Below are 12,821 nucleotides of genomic sequence, written 5' to 3' on the forward strand. Positions count from 1 at the left end.
TTGCTTCTCATTAAAACAAACAGACATTGATTTAATTCTGTGCATAAGTAAATAAATCATTTCGAAACAAAAATTATTTTTCATGCATAAGAATGTTCTTGTCAAATACACATGGGCGAATATTGGCATTTTTATAGATGTATATAAATTAAATGATGAATTTAAATTAATTAAATATTCTAATTTAAAACATGCATTTTTATTGATGTTATATTGATTAACTTGATTATTTTAAGACATTTTTCTAACAGTATTTAACTTTTGCGCATTTCATTTTAATTCACATTTCTTATTGTATTTTACTTATTGCAATAAATTTATAAATATTAAATATCATTAAAATGCTGAGAAATATTTTATCTTAATTATTTTAAATAAAAAATTGTAATTGTATTTTATTTGCAATATATATAAACAAATATTAAGATGCATAGAGTTTAAAAATATCATAAAAAATCTGAAAAATATATTTTATCTGGTAGTGTTTAACTTACTTTACTGCATTTTACAAATATTTTGAAGCTCCTCAATTATTTTTATCTCAATTTTCATAAATGTATTTTAAATTTATGCAATACAATAAATTTTCCACCATTATCTTAACTCACTTTTTTTTACCGTATTTTAACTTCTTGCAATAAATTTATAAATATTTAATTTAATTTAATTTAATTTAATTTAATTTAATTTAATTTAATTTAAATATTAAGTGTTTAAATTTTAATTCAGCCGAATGTTTTATTAATTACATTTTTGGGCATTTTACTTTGCAGTCAATATTCTGAACCTACTTGATTATTTTAACTCAAATTTTCTCATTGCAAATATTCTCTCAGACCGAAGTCAAATGCATAAATATTTATTTACACATGGAGAAATATCCTAAAGATCTTAAAAATATTCATCATTTTAGCATCTCCCAGTCCTTCAGGGACATTGTGCCATCTAACCCAGTGCTGAAATAAACCCAGACGTCTTAAAACAGGGAAACATGTTCCCACAGTGCCCTTAAAAGGATGAGAAGTGAGCACTCCTGCTGTGTTTCTGTCCTATAACAGTCACAATGCTCTTTCGGAGGTCTGGATCAGTCAATATCAAACTCTCATGCTGAGCTCAGATGCAAGATTTTCAATGAATGAAGTATCATATTTAATCATTTTCATTTATAAGCATCAATAGTGTTTAATTGCAATATTTACCTATATATTTTTACTGAAACACCTGAGTGATGCTGAGTGATGAAGCAACTGAATCAGAGTTTTGAATCAGTTCACTAAAAAATCTGATTCACTGAATTGAATCAAACGTTCCAACTCTTACGGCATGTTTGCTACTGAAATCAAACTAGAAACTTAATTGCCAAATAAAAAGGGCTTTAAATCACCATTATATATATTTTTTTATTAATACAGCAGTTTTTAATCTAGTACATGAACATTTGATTTATATTTATACAACACCTGCAACAGAACATATTCTGAACGTTCACAGAACAATATCATTTATATAATATTATGTTTTTGTTAATATTTATATTAATTTTTTTACATTTTGTTTGTATATTTTCTGCCATCTCTTCAAATCTTAGATAAACCATTAGTAATTATGTTGCATTTCTGTAATTTTTTATAAAACTATTTCACACACACATATATATTTAATTTCAGTTATTTTAATAATAAATAAAATACAAAATATTTAAGTAAATAACTATTTGTTATTATTTTCATTATAAGCAGAAGTTAAATTTAACGCATTTCCTTAATGTAATAACTCAAAAAAAGGAAGCATTGATATTCTGATCAATACTGATTTATAGACCAATACCAATTATTTTTCACATTAAAAGTTCTGTTAATAAATGTCTAAATAAATAAAAAAATAAAGCAAGAAAACTATTTGAAATGCTAAAGTTGAATTAACTAATCACAACATACATTTTTATTTTTATTTTTTAGCATTATGATAACCAATAAATGTTAAAATTTTTATTAAATAATAAATAATTAAATAAAATAATAATAATAATAATAATTAATAATTACAGCATGCAACAACTGAATAAAAAAAATAATATTTTTCATATTGATTTATTGTTTAAATATATTAATAAATCAAATATGATAATAATATATAATTTATAATTATAAAACCAAAATTCTGATAACCAATAAAAGTCATGCATTAAATGTAATAAAAAAAATACATTTAAAAATATCTAATATCGACAGATATAAGCTATATGGTACTGATATATCATTAATCAATATCAAGCATCAACAAGAATATCCTTACAAACAGCATATGGGTCATGCATATGAAGCAAATCCCATAAATGAAGGATAAATATCAATGAACTCAACATTTAACGTTTGCTCAGCAGCGTATGTTTGTTTCATTTCCCCCAAGAGCAAGTTTATGATGCGTACTATCAGTGTTCCTTGGAAGGAAAGCCTGTCGTCTGTCTGATCCGGACCGAGCCGGGACGGTTTGTGTGTCCGGTCCGTCCCGAAGCGTAATTGGCAAACATCTGACCGGATGGACGACGGCCAAGAGCTACAGAATGAGGGATGCAGACAATCTCATCAGGTTTACTCAGCGTTTCACACTTCATTATGAGCTAATGAAGGAAGAAGAAAACACACGGCGGTCCATTAAAACTGTCATTTAGTCTCAGCAAAGAGGAAGACGTCTCGAGCTAGCGCCGGATTCTGTGCTGAAACGTTGCGTAATTACGATTAGGAGCCCAGCGTTTCATTTTGTTCAGCTTCGACCAAGAATACAGATATTTAAGCATAAATTTAATATTTATTTATATTAGTTGCATGTAAAATTGGCATTGCACAGTTTGAACATGAAATAATAAACTTAATATGATGCATATTTGTCAGTTATATATAAATGAAACAGGTAAGAAAGCGTAAGAACCCGTTTCTGTATGCCTGACAAATACACTTATCCTCTATTATTAAATATATTAGTTTATTTATGTTAAAACTGTGTAATACAAATGGACGGACATTTTAAATGCAATTCAAATACATGCATCTTTAATCTAAATCTTTGCGTTTGTCGTCACAGATTCTGACCCACTTCCTGTGTGTTAAAGGCAGTGGATTATGAGACTTATATCAGAATATATTCAACATCAGAGACGAGGAGATGTCAAGATGAGGATGAAGCTTTTCCCTCAAACACAAAAGAAAAAAGACAGGATTTGGTGTGGTACGTTCTGCAGATAACTGGGGAGCCTTTAACATGATGAAAGATGATATTTATTAAATTAATTCCTCATGCTGACAGCAAACAAATGAAAGCAGAGAACGAGGCAGACTTCAGTTCAGCCCAGAATAAATACTGAACTTCTTACACACGGAGAAAAGACAGGAAGGAGACGAAAAGATGTGATTAAAGAATTACAATTTCCTTTGTGACGCCTTCATCGTTCGAGAATCACGACTGGATCCAAAAATAAAGAGTTCACACATTTATAATGAACTCATTTCCTTGACTATAAACCACTTTGGGAAAAAGCATCTGCTAAATGCACACGTAAATGAAAATGTCATTTTAATAATATGTTTTGTTAGGTATAATATTAATATATTTATAAATATTTAAAAAAAATAGTTTTCATTAATTTACTATACAATATTATATATATACATGTAATTTAATATTTATAAATAATATTTAAAAAAATTATTTTTATTTATTATATAAAGATATATAGTTATATGTGTACATGTATACTATATACGTAATTTTATGATTTAATATGTATGAATACATTTGTGCATTATTTCTTACCAAAAAAATGTGTGTGTGTGTGTGTGTGTATATATATATATATATGAATAATTATATACACATTTATTATATATATTACTATGTAATTTAAGATAATGTAATATTAGTGGATAATAATGACACTTCTGTGCTTTTAGCATTCTTTACATCCCTCCTTGTATTACAGGCACTTCTCGTGTCATCCTTAAGACGAACTGCTTCTTGAATTACTCATTTTAACTTGATTTTGATAAAAGCATCTGCTGAATTAAAAAATGTAAAGTTGCATCTAAAGGAGTGCATTTCTTCTCAATAATCCAGTCATCAACCTGCATCTCTTTCTCTCCACAGTGAGAGGATTTGAGCTCTCTCTATAAACACATTCTCACCGCAGCTCCGGTCCCTCGGGGCTTCACACACAGCACGTTATTTAAGATTCAGCCACGTCTCGGTCTCCATCAGCAGTCTGTGAGCGCAGCGGGGACCGAATCTGTGCTTCATCAACTCAATGAGAAGATCCAGCCTGCAGCATCAGCAACAGCTAACACTAGAGTCTTAGAAATCACACCCAAATCCTGGCAGGCCTTTAGTGGAAGGAAGGGCTGCAGTTATAATCAATCTGTGCACTGTGTGCTTTAGAGCGAAGCGCAGCACTGTGTTTATCTACACGTGAGCAGCTCGTGTTTTCAGCATCTCACAGTTAACGATCCACATGAACCGGTGCTATATATTCTACAGTTTATACTTTTGTTGTTTATCTGTTCTTGGTGTGGTGTATCTTTATATTATTTTTTTATTTTTACCATGAAGAGTTGCACTCTGAATTTCGTCATATGACAATAAAGCATTTAAATCAATCAATCAAAATAAAAGTTTGATGGTTTAACATTCGGGGCTAGTATATAAATACTAGTATTGTAAGTTTACTGTTGCCACGTCAGATAATAATAAATAATAAACTATTATTTTTACAATTAAATATTACAGTATTAATTAGTTTTTTGTCATTTTAATATTTATTTATAATAATTATTAATAATATATTTATTAATGTATTAATAATAATAATAATAATAAAACAACAACAACATTAATAATATTTTTTTACAGTGAAATTACAATAATAATACTTCTCATTTGGTTTACATTTGTATTTATTAGTAATAATAAAGATTATTTTAATTATTATTAGTAGTAAGCCACAAAAATTAATCAAATTAGGAAATCAGTGCAAATTGAACCAAAAAACTACAAAATAAAACCTAATTCAAAATGTTAATAAAAACTATAAAAGTATCTCATTGCTATTAAAATAACACTGTGCTGTGAAAATAATGTTTTATTTTTTGTTGTTGTTCAATAGTCACTCGTTACATTTTTTTTAAATAACTAAAATAATAAAAAAAAAAATGCAATGCAGCAAATATTACCACAACTAGGGCCCTATGATTTCCGCGATGCAGAAAACACGGACGGAATCAAGGAATCCAGTCATAAAAACAGATTTTACAGTTTAACGCGGAATGTCACGGAAATTGTCAAATTTTGAATGAATTGATCTAAAGAAGGTCATTGCACTTACATCATATCACGATATGGACTAATATCTGTAAATATTAAGCCACAAAAGTCTATATAAATATGAATCCTGCATGTTCTGCATGTCTGTGTTAATGAATGGCGCAGAAGCGTGTCTTCGTTTATTTACACACACTGAAGTGCGTGTGACGCTTCGGTGATTTCAGCGTCTGTCGTCTCACTAAATAAAGACAAAAACACATAAAGAACATCTCCAGAACTGTTCTGAGAGTCAGAACCGTTTGATTTCAGTAAAACTAAGCGTCATATCACATCATAGACTGTAATATCACATACACATAACTGTAAAGGCAAACCCGTCAAAATAAAAGTCCGGTTTAATTTAATGACAAGTATTTGCCAGAAATGTATTACTATTGTTCAGCAGAATGTACATAGCTCACTACTACTACTACTAACATGAAACAAACATAATTTTTAAAGGAATAAATCACACAACATTTCTACCATGTTTTATTTGTTTAAGTAAATCTCCTTTGTTTACCAAAAAATAAAGTTTGCTTAATTTTCAATAATTAAAAGACAAATTAAATGAATGTTTTATGCCTTCATATGGTGAAGAAAAAAATAAAACATTTCATAGGGCCCTAAACAGGTAATTTTTGTTAAACTTAATAAATTGATGTGAAAATTTATAAGTTTTATGATTTTAATTAATTGGACATGCTTTTTGATTAATACAATTTAATTCAACCATTTAAAATGAGTTGAGAAAAATTTAAACGGAATCCAGAAAAATGAAAATGGAAAAAACTGATTTTGGGAAAAAATAAAACGGATTTCATAGGGCCCTACACGATGCATTAACACTTAATATTTTATTTTAATATTGTAGTCAGGAGACATTGAAAAAAATAATAGTCTTTTATGCAAAATAAGTTATTTCTTTGATTTTGCTGTGAAATATGAGCTATGATTCACAGATGGAAGTAATAACAGTGTCTGTTCAGATCAACTTCCTGTTGAGTCATGAACTTCAGCACTCAGCATAATTCATAAATATTTTAATATCTTCATAAAATCTGCATTAAACATCTTCACTGTATTTGCATAATTTGACAAAATCTTATAAAGTCTCAATAAAACATGTTATTAAAAAAAGCCTGTATAAAAAGATATATGCATTTAATTTAACTAGACTAAATTGCTTTTTTTAATTGGATAAAATTTAATTTCTGACTTTTATTGGTAATCAGAAAATGTAAATATAAAAATATTTTTTTATATTTTTTTTTTATTTAAACAATTTTTTTTTTTTTATTTGAACATTAAATTTTGAAGTAGAAAGAATCAAATTGTATTTTCTTGTAAAACATACTACTTATATATATATACAGGCGCGCACACACACACACAAGTTTCGGGGAGGTCAAATACTTTCTGCTTTCTCAGAGACGCATTTCATGGCCAACAGGAAACGGTTCTTTCCGTCTCAGATTCTTCACATGTTTCTCCAGCGGCGGAAGACATTTATAGCCAACGGACCGAAGCGCTTCCCATGAAGAGAACGCTTCTGAACACCACAAATCTCATCATCTCAACAAACTGCATGCAGACATCTATTGCATGGACAAACAAGCTAAAAATAGTCACCATTAATAGATACTGCCAAGAAATACTGCTGCAGCATTTAACAAAGCAAACATCTAATGTACTAAATAAAGAATTGCAATTAAAAACTGTATATGATTACAGATTGCATAAAATAATAGTATGTTTCTTTAATATTTCAAAGAAAGAACGAAAATAACCTTTTTATCTTTTTTCCTGAAGAAAATGACTGTGCTGCTTGTCTATGCAAAACTTGTTTTCTATTCTACATGATTCTTTCTCGTTTTTCCAAAGAAAAATGAAAGTTTTCTGCATAATCTTTCATCAAAGAAACAATGTTTCTTTTCGGCTGACATCATCATCAGTGCCTCTCATTCAATATTGTATTATGAGACGCACACTTTCACCAGAATATCCTGTTTCACGTCAGATTCCAGAAGTCACATGGGTTGTGATCGTAAAGAGAGGTCTGCTCATGTAGCCAATGAACACTTGGAACATATTTACATCACTCACTCATTTCAGAAACTCTAGCCGTCAATCATGAAGCACAACAAGTCGTTTAGCAGACAGGAAGAAAAACCCTGCACTTCCTGTGAGTCTCTAGAGAGGACAGGAACACAGACACACTCGATCTAACCAGACGTGACGGCTGACCGCTGCAGAGAAAGAGCTCAGGGTCATTTAAAGATGACCTAAGGTATTTCAAATGTCCTTAAAATGTTACTCTGGGAGTAACAGAAAAATGAGTAATAAGCATTGAGAGTGTAAACAGGGTTGACTTTGTTCTTCCTGTTGAGCGTTTGTGTGTCACTCGAGGTCTGCTTCCAGAACGAACGCAACGGAGAACAATGAAGCATCTCTCGGATGATCACAGCTGACACCTCAACCCCAGAGACCCACACATCCCAGCATGCACTGCTCCGGGGACAGACCGCACAGGACTACAGCAAACACAGCCGAGCCTCTCTATCAATGACGGCTCGCCGCGGTTATATTAACATTCACAGGATCAGGATCAGGAAGCGTCAGCAGTGTCTCTCACCTCGTCGAAGCCGCTGTCTTCTTTCTTCAAAGCTTGATGGGGAGAGAAAGAGAAGGAATATCAGACATCCATTGAACTGAATATTCAACAGTGAATAAAATAAATAAATAAGCTCAAAAGTGGCTCTTTAATGCATTCTGCACATGCAAATGAAAAACCAATAAGACTGTAATTGACTGAAATATTCTCCATCCACAACCACAGGAATATTCTTACATTTAACCACAAAACCAAACGGAACAAATCACAAATTACATTTTTCATGGAAAAAAAAGTTGTCTTTTTATTTTATATTTATTTTTTATGAATATGTGTTAAAAATATAAACTTTTATATACATTTTTTAAAATATTTAAGATAATAATTAACATAATAATAATAATAATAATAATACAAAATATATTTCATTGTATTAAACTGTTTTATTTAAATAATACAATATTTTTTTATTGTAATTAAAAAATGTATATATATTTTTTTTTAAAGAAAATATTTATAATAAAATAAATATTAAAAACTAATAAAAAAGTTATACATTTCATGAATTATAGACCGTATGAACTTTAAGGTATTTATAAAGTACATCACAGGCTTCACTTCTTTTGATTTTGGGATGAAATGTGGTTTTGATGTTTATGAGATCTTATCGGATAATGAAGTGGTTTATTAATCTCCCATAAAGCCTTGAATCCACAGACAAATGGTTTTGTCTATTGAAAGATGCTCCTCTCTCACAGAGAACATCATCTGATGAAGAAAACAGAAACTGGACGTCGTTCGGGATGAAATGTCCACTGGGAGCAGAGCATTGATTGTTGATGAAAATGCTTTGCTCTCTGTATGTCTGTAAATACTGCATGACAGTCATTTTATCTTTTAATGATCGCGGTAAAGATCTCTATTGTGTCTCACCCCGAGGGAGGATTGATCCACAATCAATAAACCAACTAAACTACCCATATTAGAGCCAAACTCAGATGCAGAATATATATAGATATAATGTTTAATGCACATAAGCAATCACCTTTATATTATAACGCACTGCTTTCACAAACATATATACACATACATTTTATTTTATTATATATTGTAATATTAAATATTTAATGTGACATGCATTTGGTTACAACAGAACTATTAAAAATTATAATATTAAATATATTATTATATATTATCAAATATATAATATATACATTAATTAATAAATATATTTTAAAAATACATTTATACATATATTTTTTTATTTTTTACCAGCTTCACATTTCTGCTATACTACTATACAAAAATATAGTGTGAAAATGAACATTGCGCATAAAAACAGTGTCAATAAAACTCAACCTAACCCTACAATCGGTCCTTTAATTTTAATTTTATTTTGTATATTATTAATATGATAATGCATCCAGACCAGGCAGAAAAACAGACAGATCTCCTTCATTTCGCTTCTTAATAAAGCACACAAGGACGAGTGTTTAACGAGCGCCGCAGCGGAGCATCTTTCACACTCCTCACAATATGATTTATTCATGTCACTGTTGTTGTTTTAAAGCGACGAGCCAGTAAATTGCTCCTTCCTCTGAGGAAAACTGAGACAGAGATATTACAGATTTAACTTCATGGAAAAACAACAAGGAAAGCACAAGACTATGATTTAATTATAAGACAGCTGTGTGGCATTCTGCAGCATCGGCATGAAAGCAGCTTCAGCGTCTTATTGAGCAAACTCAATACAGAAAAAAACATCATCTGAGTTCAAAATCTCCATCCCACACATTCAGAAGAAGAGCTTTGTGAAGGGTTCAGATCGTCTAAAACCAGCCGACTGCAGCCTGATGAAAAGATCATCATACAACCTCAAACATAGAGAGATGTTGAGAACAAACACAGAGAGATATGAGGAGACAACACAACACTAGTGCACTGCACTGCTGAGTGACGCCTACATAGACAGCATCTTTAGAAGGAAGAGATTTGGAACGTTCTTCATGAATTAATTAATTAATTAATGTATATATCCTGCAGATGAAGTGAATGTGAGACTCGATTCACAATCCATTTAGATAAGCTGATGACATGCATTAATTGATGTCATACTGTAATAAACAAGTACTCGGTCAAAACAAAGTTTAAATATATATATATATATATATATATATATATATATATTGCAATAAAAATTTTAGCCCGATTTTATATTTAAAGAAAAATAAAATTATCACTATAAAACATTTTTACAAACATTTTACATATATAAAAATGTTTTAAACATATTTACAAAATTACATTTTAATAATAATAATTTTTAGCAAATATAATTTTATAATGTAACTTGTAAAACAAATAGATGATCTTTATGATATTTAATATTTTCATTTATTATATGTAGTAATAATGATATTTTTTTTATTTAATTATAATATTTTAAAATAATTTAATAACACGTATACACACACACACACACACATATATATATATATATATACACACACACACATTTTAAAATATTTATATACAGTTAAAAAATCTAAATAAACAGCATATATAGTTTTTAAATGATATGCATATTGCATAACATAATATTTTTATTTATAATATTTTATAGAATATATAATAAGAATATAACATTTATATACTCAAAATAAAAATATTTACTATTTTAATATATACAAAAATAAAAATGTGCATGTATTTGTGTTCATACTGTATGCAATAAAATATTTAATATTTTTATATGTAATATATAAAAACGTTTTAGAAAAATGTTCTAAAAACGAATTAACCATAGATTATTTAAATTGAATTATTTATGCAGTACATCACAGGCTTAATGAACTTAACTTGATGAAAAGACTGTTTAAATATATTGATGACATGATACTCTTACATGCATATTAAAGCATGCTTTTTTTATAAGACTTAACTGTTTTTATCGATGCTTTAAAGCACAGAAGTAAAAGTAAGTTCATTGAAATCTTGTATTTATTCTGCTGCAGTGAATTCTGCATGATGCAATAAAAAGGTGTCTTCTCAGGCAGCATAATTAACTAGATTTTGGAACGGAGCCCGGATGAAGTATCCTGTGCAATCATCAGGCCTCGCTGCTGAGCGCAGATCAAGCGTGAGATGAGGGATGGGTGAAGTCAGCGTCTTTAGGATAGAAAGCCCCTCAGGCGGCATCTTTAAACAGAAGAGCCTTTATGACACTGACAGAAGACCAGTTCAGTTCCCTAACTAGTGCTCAACGCTCTCTCCTTAACAGGCCACATGCAATAAACCACAAAACTGTATTGAAGCACTGCTCAAATCATTTCAGCTCATACCGACACATGAGACATTAGCAACGAGAAACATTTGATAAAAGACTAAAACTTTAAAGCTCTGATATCTCAAAACAACATGTAAGCTTGATGCATCATAAGGGAAATTAATTGAAACATTTTGGCTTGATAATAGGAAAAGATGATGCATTATGGTTGAGGTCTAAAAGAAATGCCATGCATTTTTTCACGTGCTTTGCTTTTGCTACACACACACTGCAGAAAGCACACAAACACTTATCTGTTTGGATTTGTTACAAATATTAAATTAAATGACAAATATATATATATATATATAGATATATATATATATATATATATATATATAATTACAGAACGAGATCGGTTTCACTTTATGAAGAATAAGTAAAACATAATAATCATTTTGGGGTGAAATGAAGGGCACTGAAATATGTGGGATCCCAAATCAGATATGAGATATGAATTCATGTGAGTGATATGAACTCAGAGACCCTGACAATGAAGCACAACGCGCATCGATCACCTCACAATCGATCAGATGGAGAATTCTACTCAATTCTATTCTGTATTCTATTCGTTGCTGGTTTTTGTGGAGCTCCGACGCTTCACAATCACACTTTAAAGTTTAAATCTGTTCAAATTCGTCGGTTGATAAATTTAACGGTCGTTTCCAGCGAACACAAACTTTCCTCAGAACTGAAGAAGCGCTTGTGAACGATAACGGCGCGCGTTTTACCTCGTTTTACCGTGTTTTACTGTGTTTTGGGGACTCACCGATGCGACTGAAGCTCTCCGACAAAGTTCTTCTTAATTTCTTCATTTTGCCGATTTTCTCGGCCGGTTGAGCCGCTGGCATTAAATCACACATGTCCGATCAGAAGCTGAGGGAGTTCGGATTCAGAGCCGCGCAAATCACTGTCGCGTGGAAAAACACTGTCCTTCTGTATTAAACACACATTTCCGAAGTCTACTGACTACATCACCGAAGAACGAGCTGTAATCCGTGGTAATGTGAGGAGGGAAACTTCACGAGAGCGTCTCGAAACGCCACGGTTTTCCTCTGGAAAAGCTGGATGTCATTTTTTGGGATTCTCCTCTTGCTCTGCTAGAGTGCGAATAAAACGGCGAGTTAGCCCCGCCCCCAAGAGTCAATGATTGGCCGTGGAATGGACGTCGCGTCTTTTATTGGCTGACGCAGCCGTCAATCATTCTGGAGAACACCGCCTCGTCTGATAATAAAAGCCAGGCGTCCTCAGAACAATCGTACAGTTTTTAAATGGCTTTTTAAGAACCCAAATATTCCGTGCATGACTTCATTAATAATTCATACAGGAAAAAGAGAAGAAAAAAGACGATATGATTCGTGTATGATTCACTACAATGAAAAGACTAAGAAAACATATTGATTTTTTTTATGTAAAAAAAAAAAAGAAACAGTTTTTTATTGTCCTCATTTTGTAAGTTGCTTCGGATAAAAGCGTCTGCTAAATAAATAAATGTAATGTAAATGTAATTTTTGATAACAAATGTGTGTTCGT

At 30.7% G+C, this 12,821-nt stretch overlaps 1 protein-coding gene across 1 annotated transcript in view; it reads right to left on the reverse strand.

Annotated features, from left to right (window-relative positions):
• LOC113059402 (cyclin-dependent kinase 14) overlaps window positions 1-12,402 on the reverse strand; it is a 151,103-nt gene extending 138,701 nt beyond the window's left edge. Inside the window, exons 1-2 of the mRNA XM_026227871.1 lie at window positions 12,058-12,402; window positions 7,985-8,016 (exon numbers count right to left, since the gene is read on the reverse strand). Of these exons, the coding sequence (XP_026083656.1) occupies window positions 7,985-8,016; window positions 12,058-12,151 (126 nt within the window). The 5' untranslated portion in view covers window positions 12,152-12,402. The remainder of the gene's footprint in view (window positions 1-7,984; window positions 8,017-12,057) is intronic.
• Window positions 12,403-12,821: the final 419 nt, after the last annotated feature.

Source organism: Carassius auratus, chromosome 41 (genome assembly GCF_003368295.1).
Source record: "Carassius auratus strain Wakin chromosome 41, ASM336829v1, whole genome shotgun sequence".
Lineage (NCBI taxonomy): Eukaryota > Metazoa > Chordata > Actinopteri > Cypriniformes > Cyprinidae > Carassius > Carassius auratus.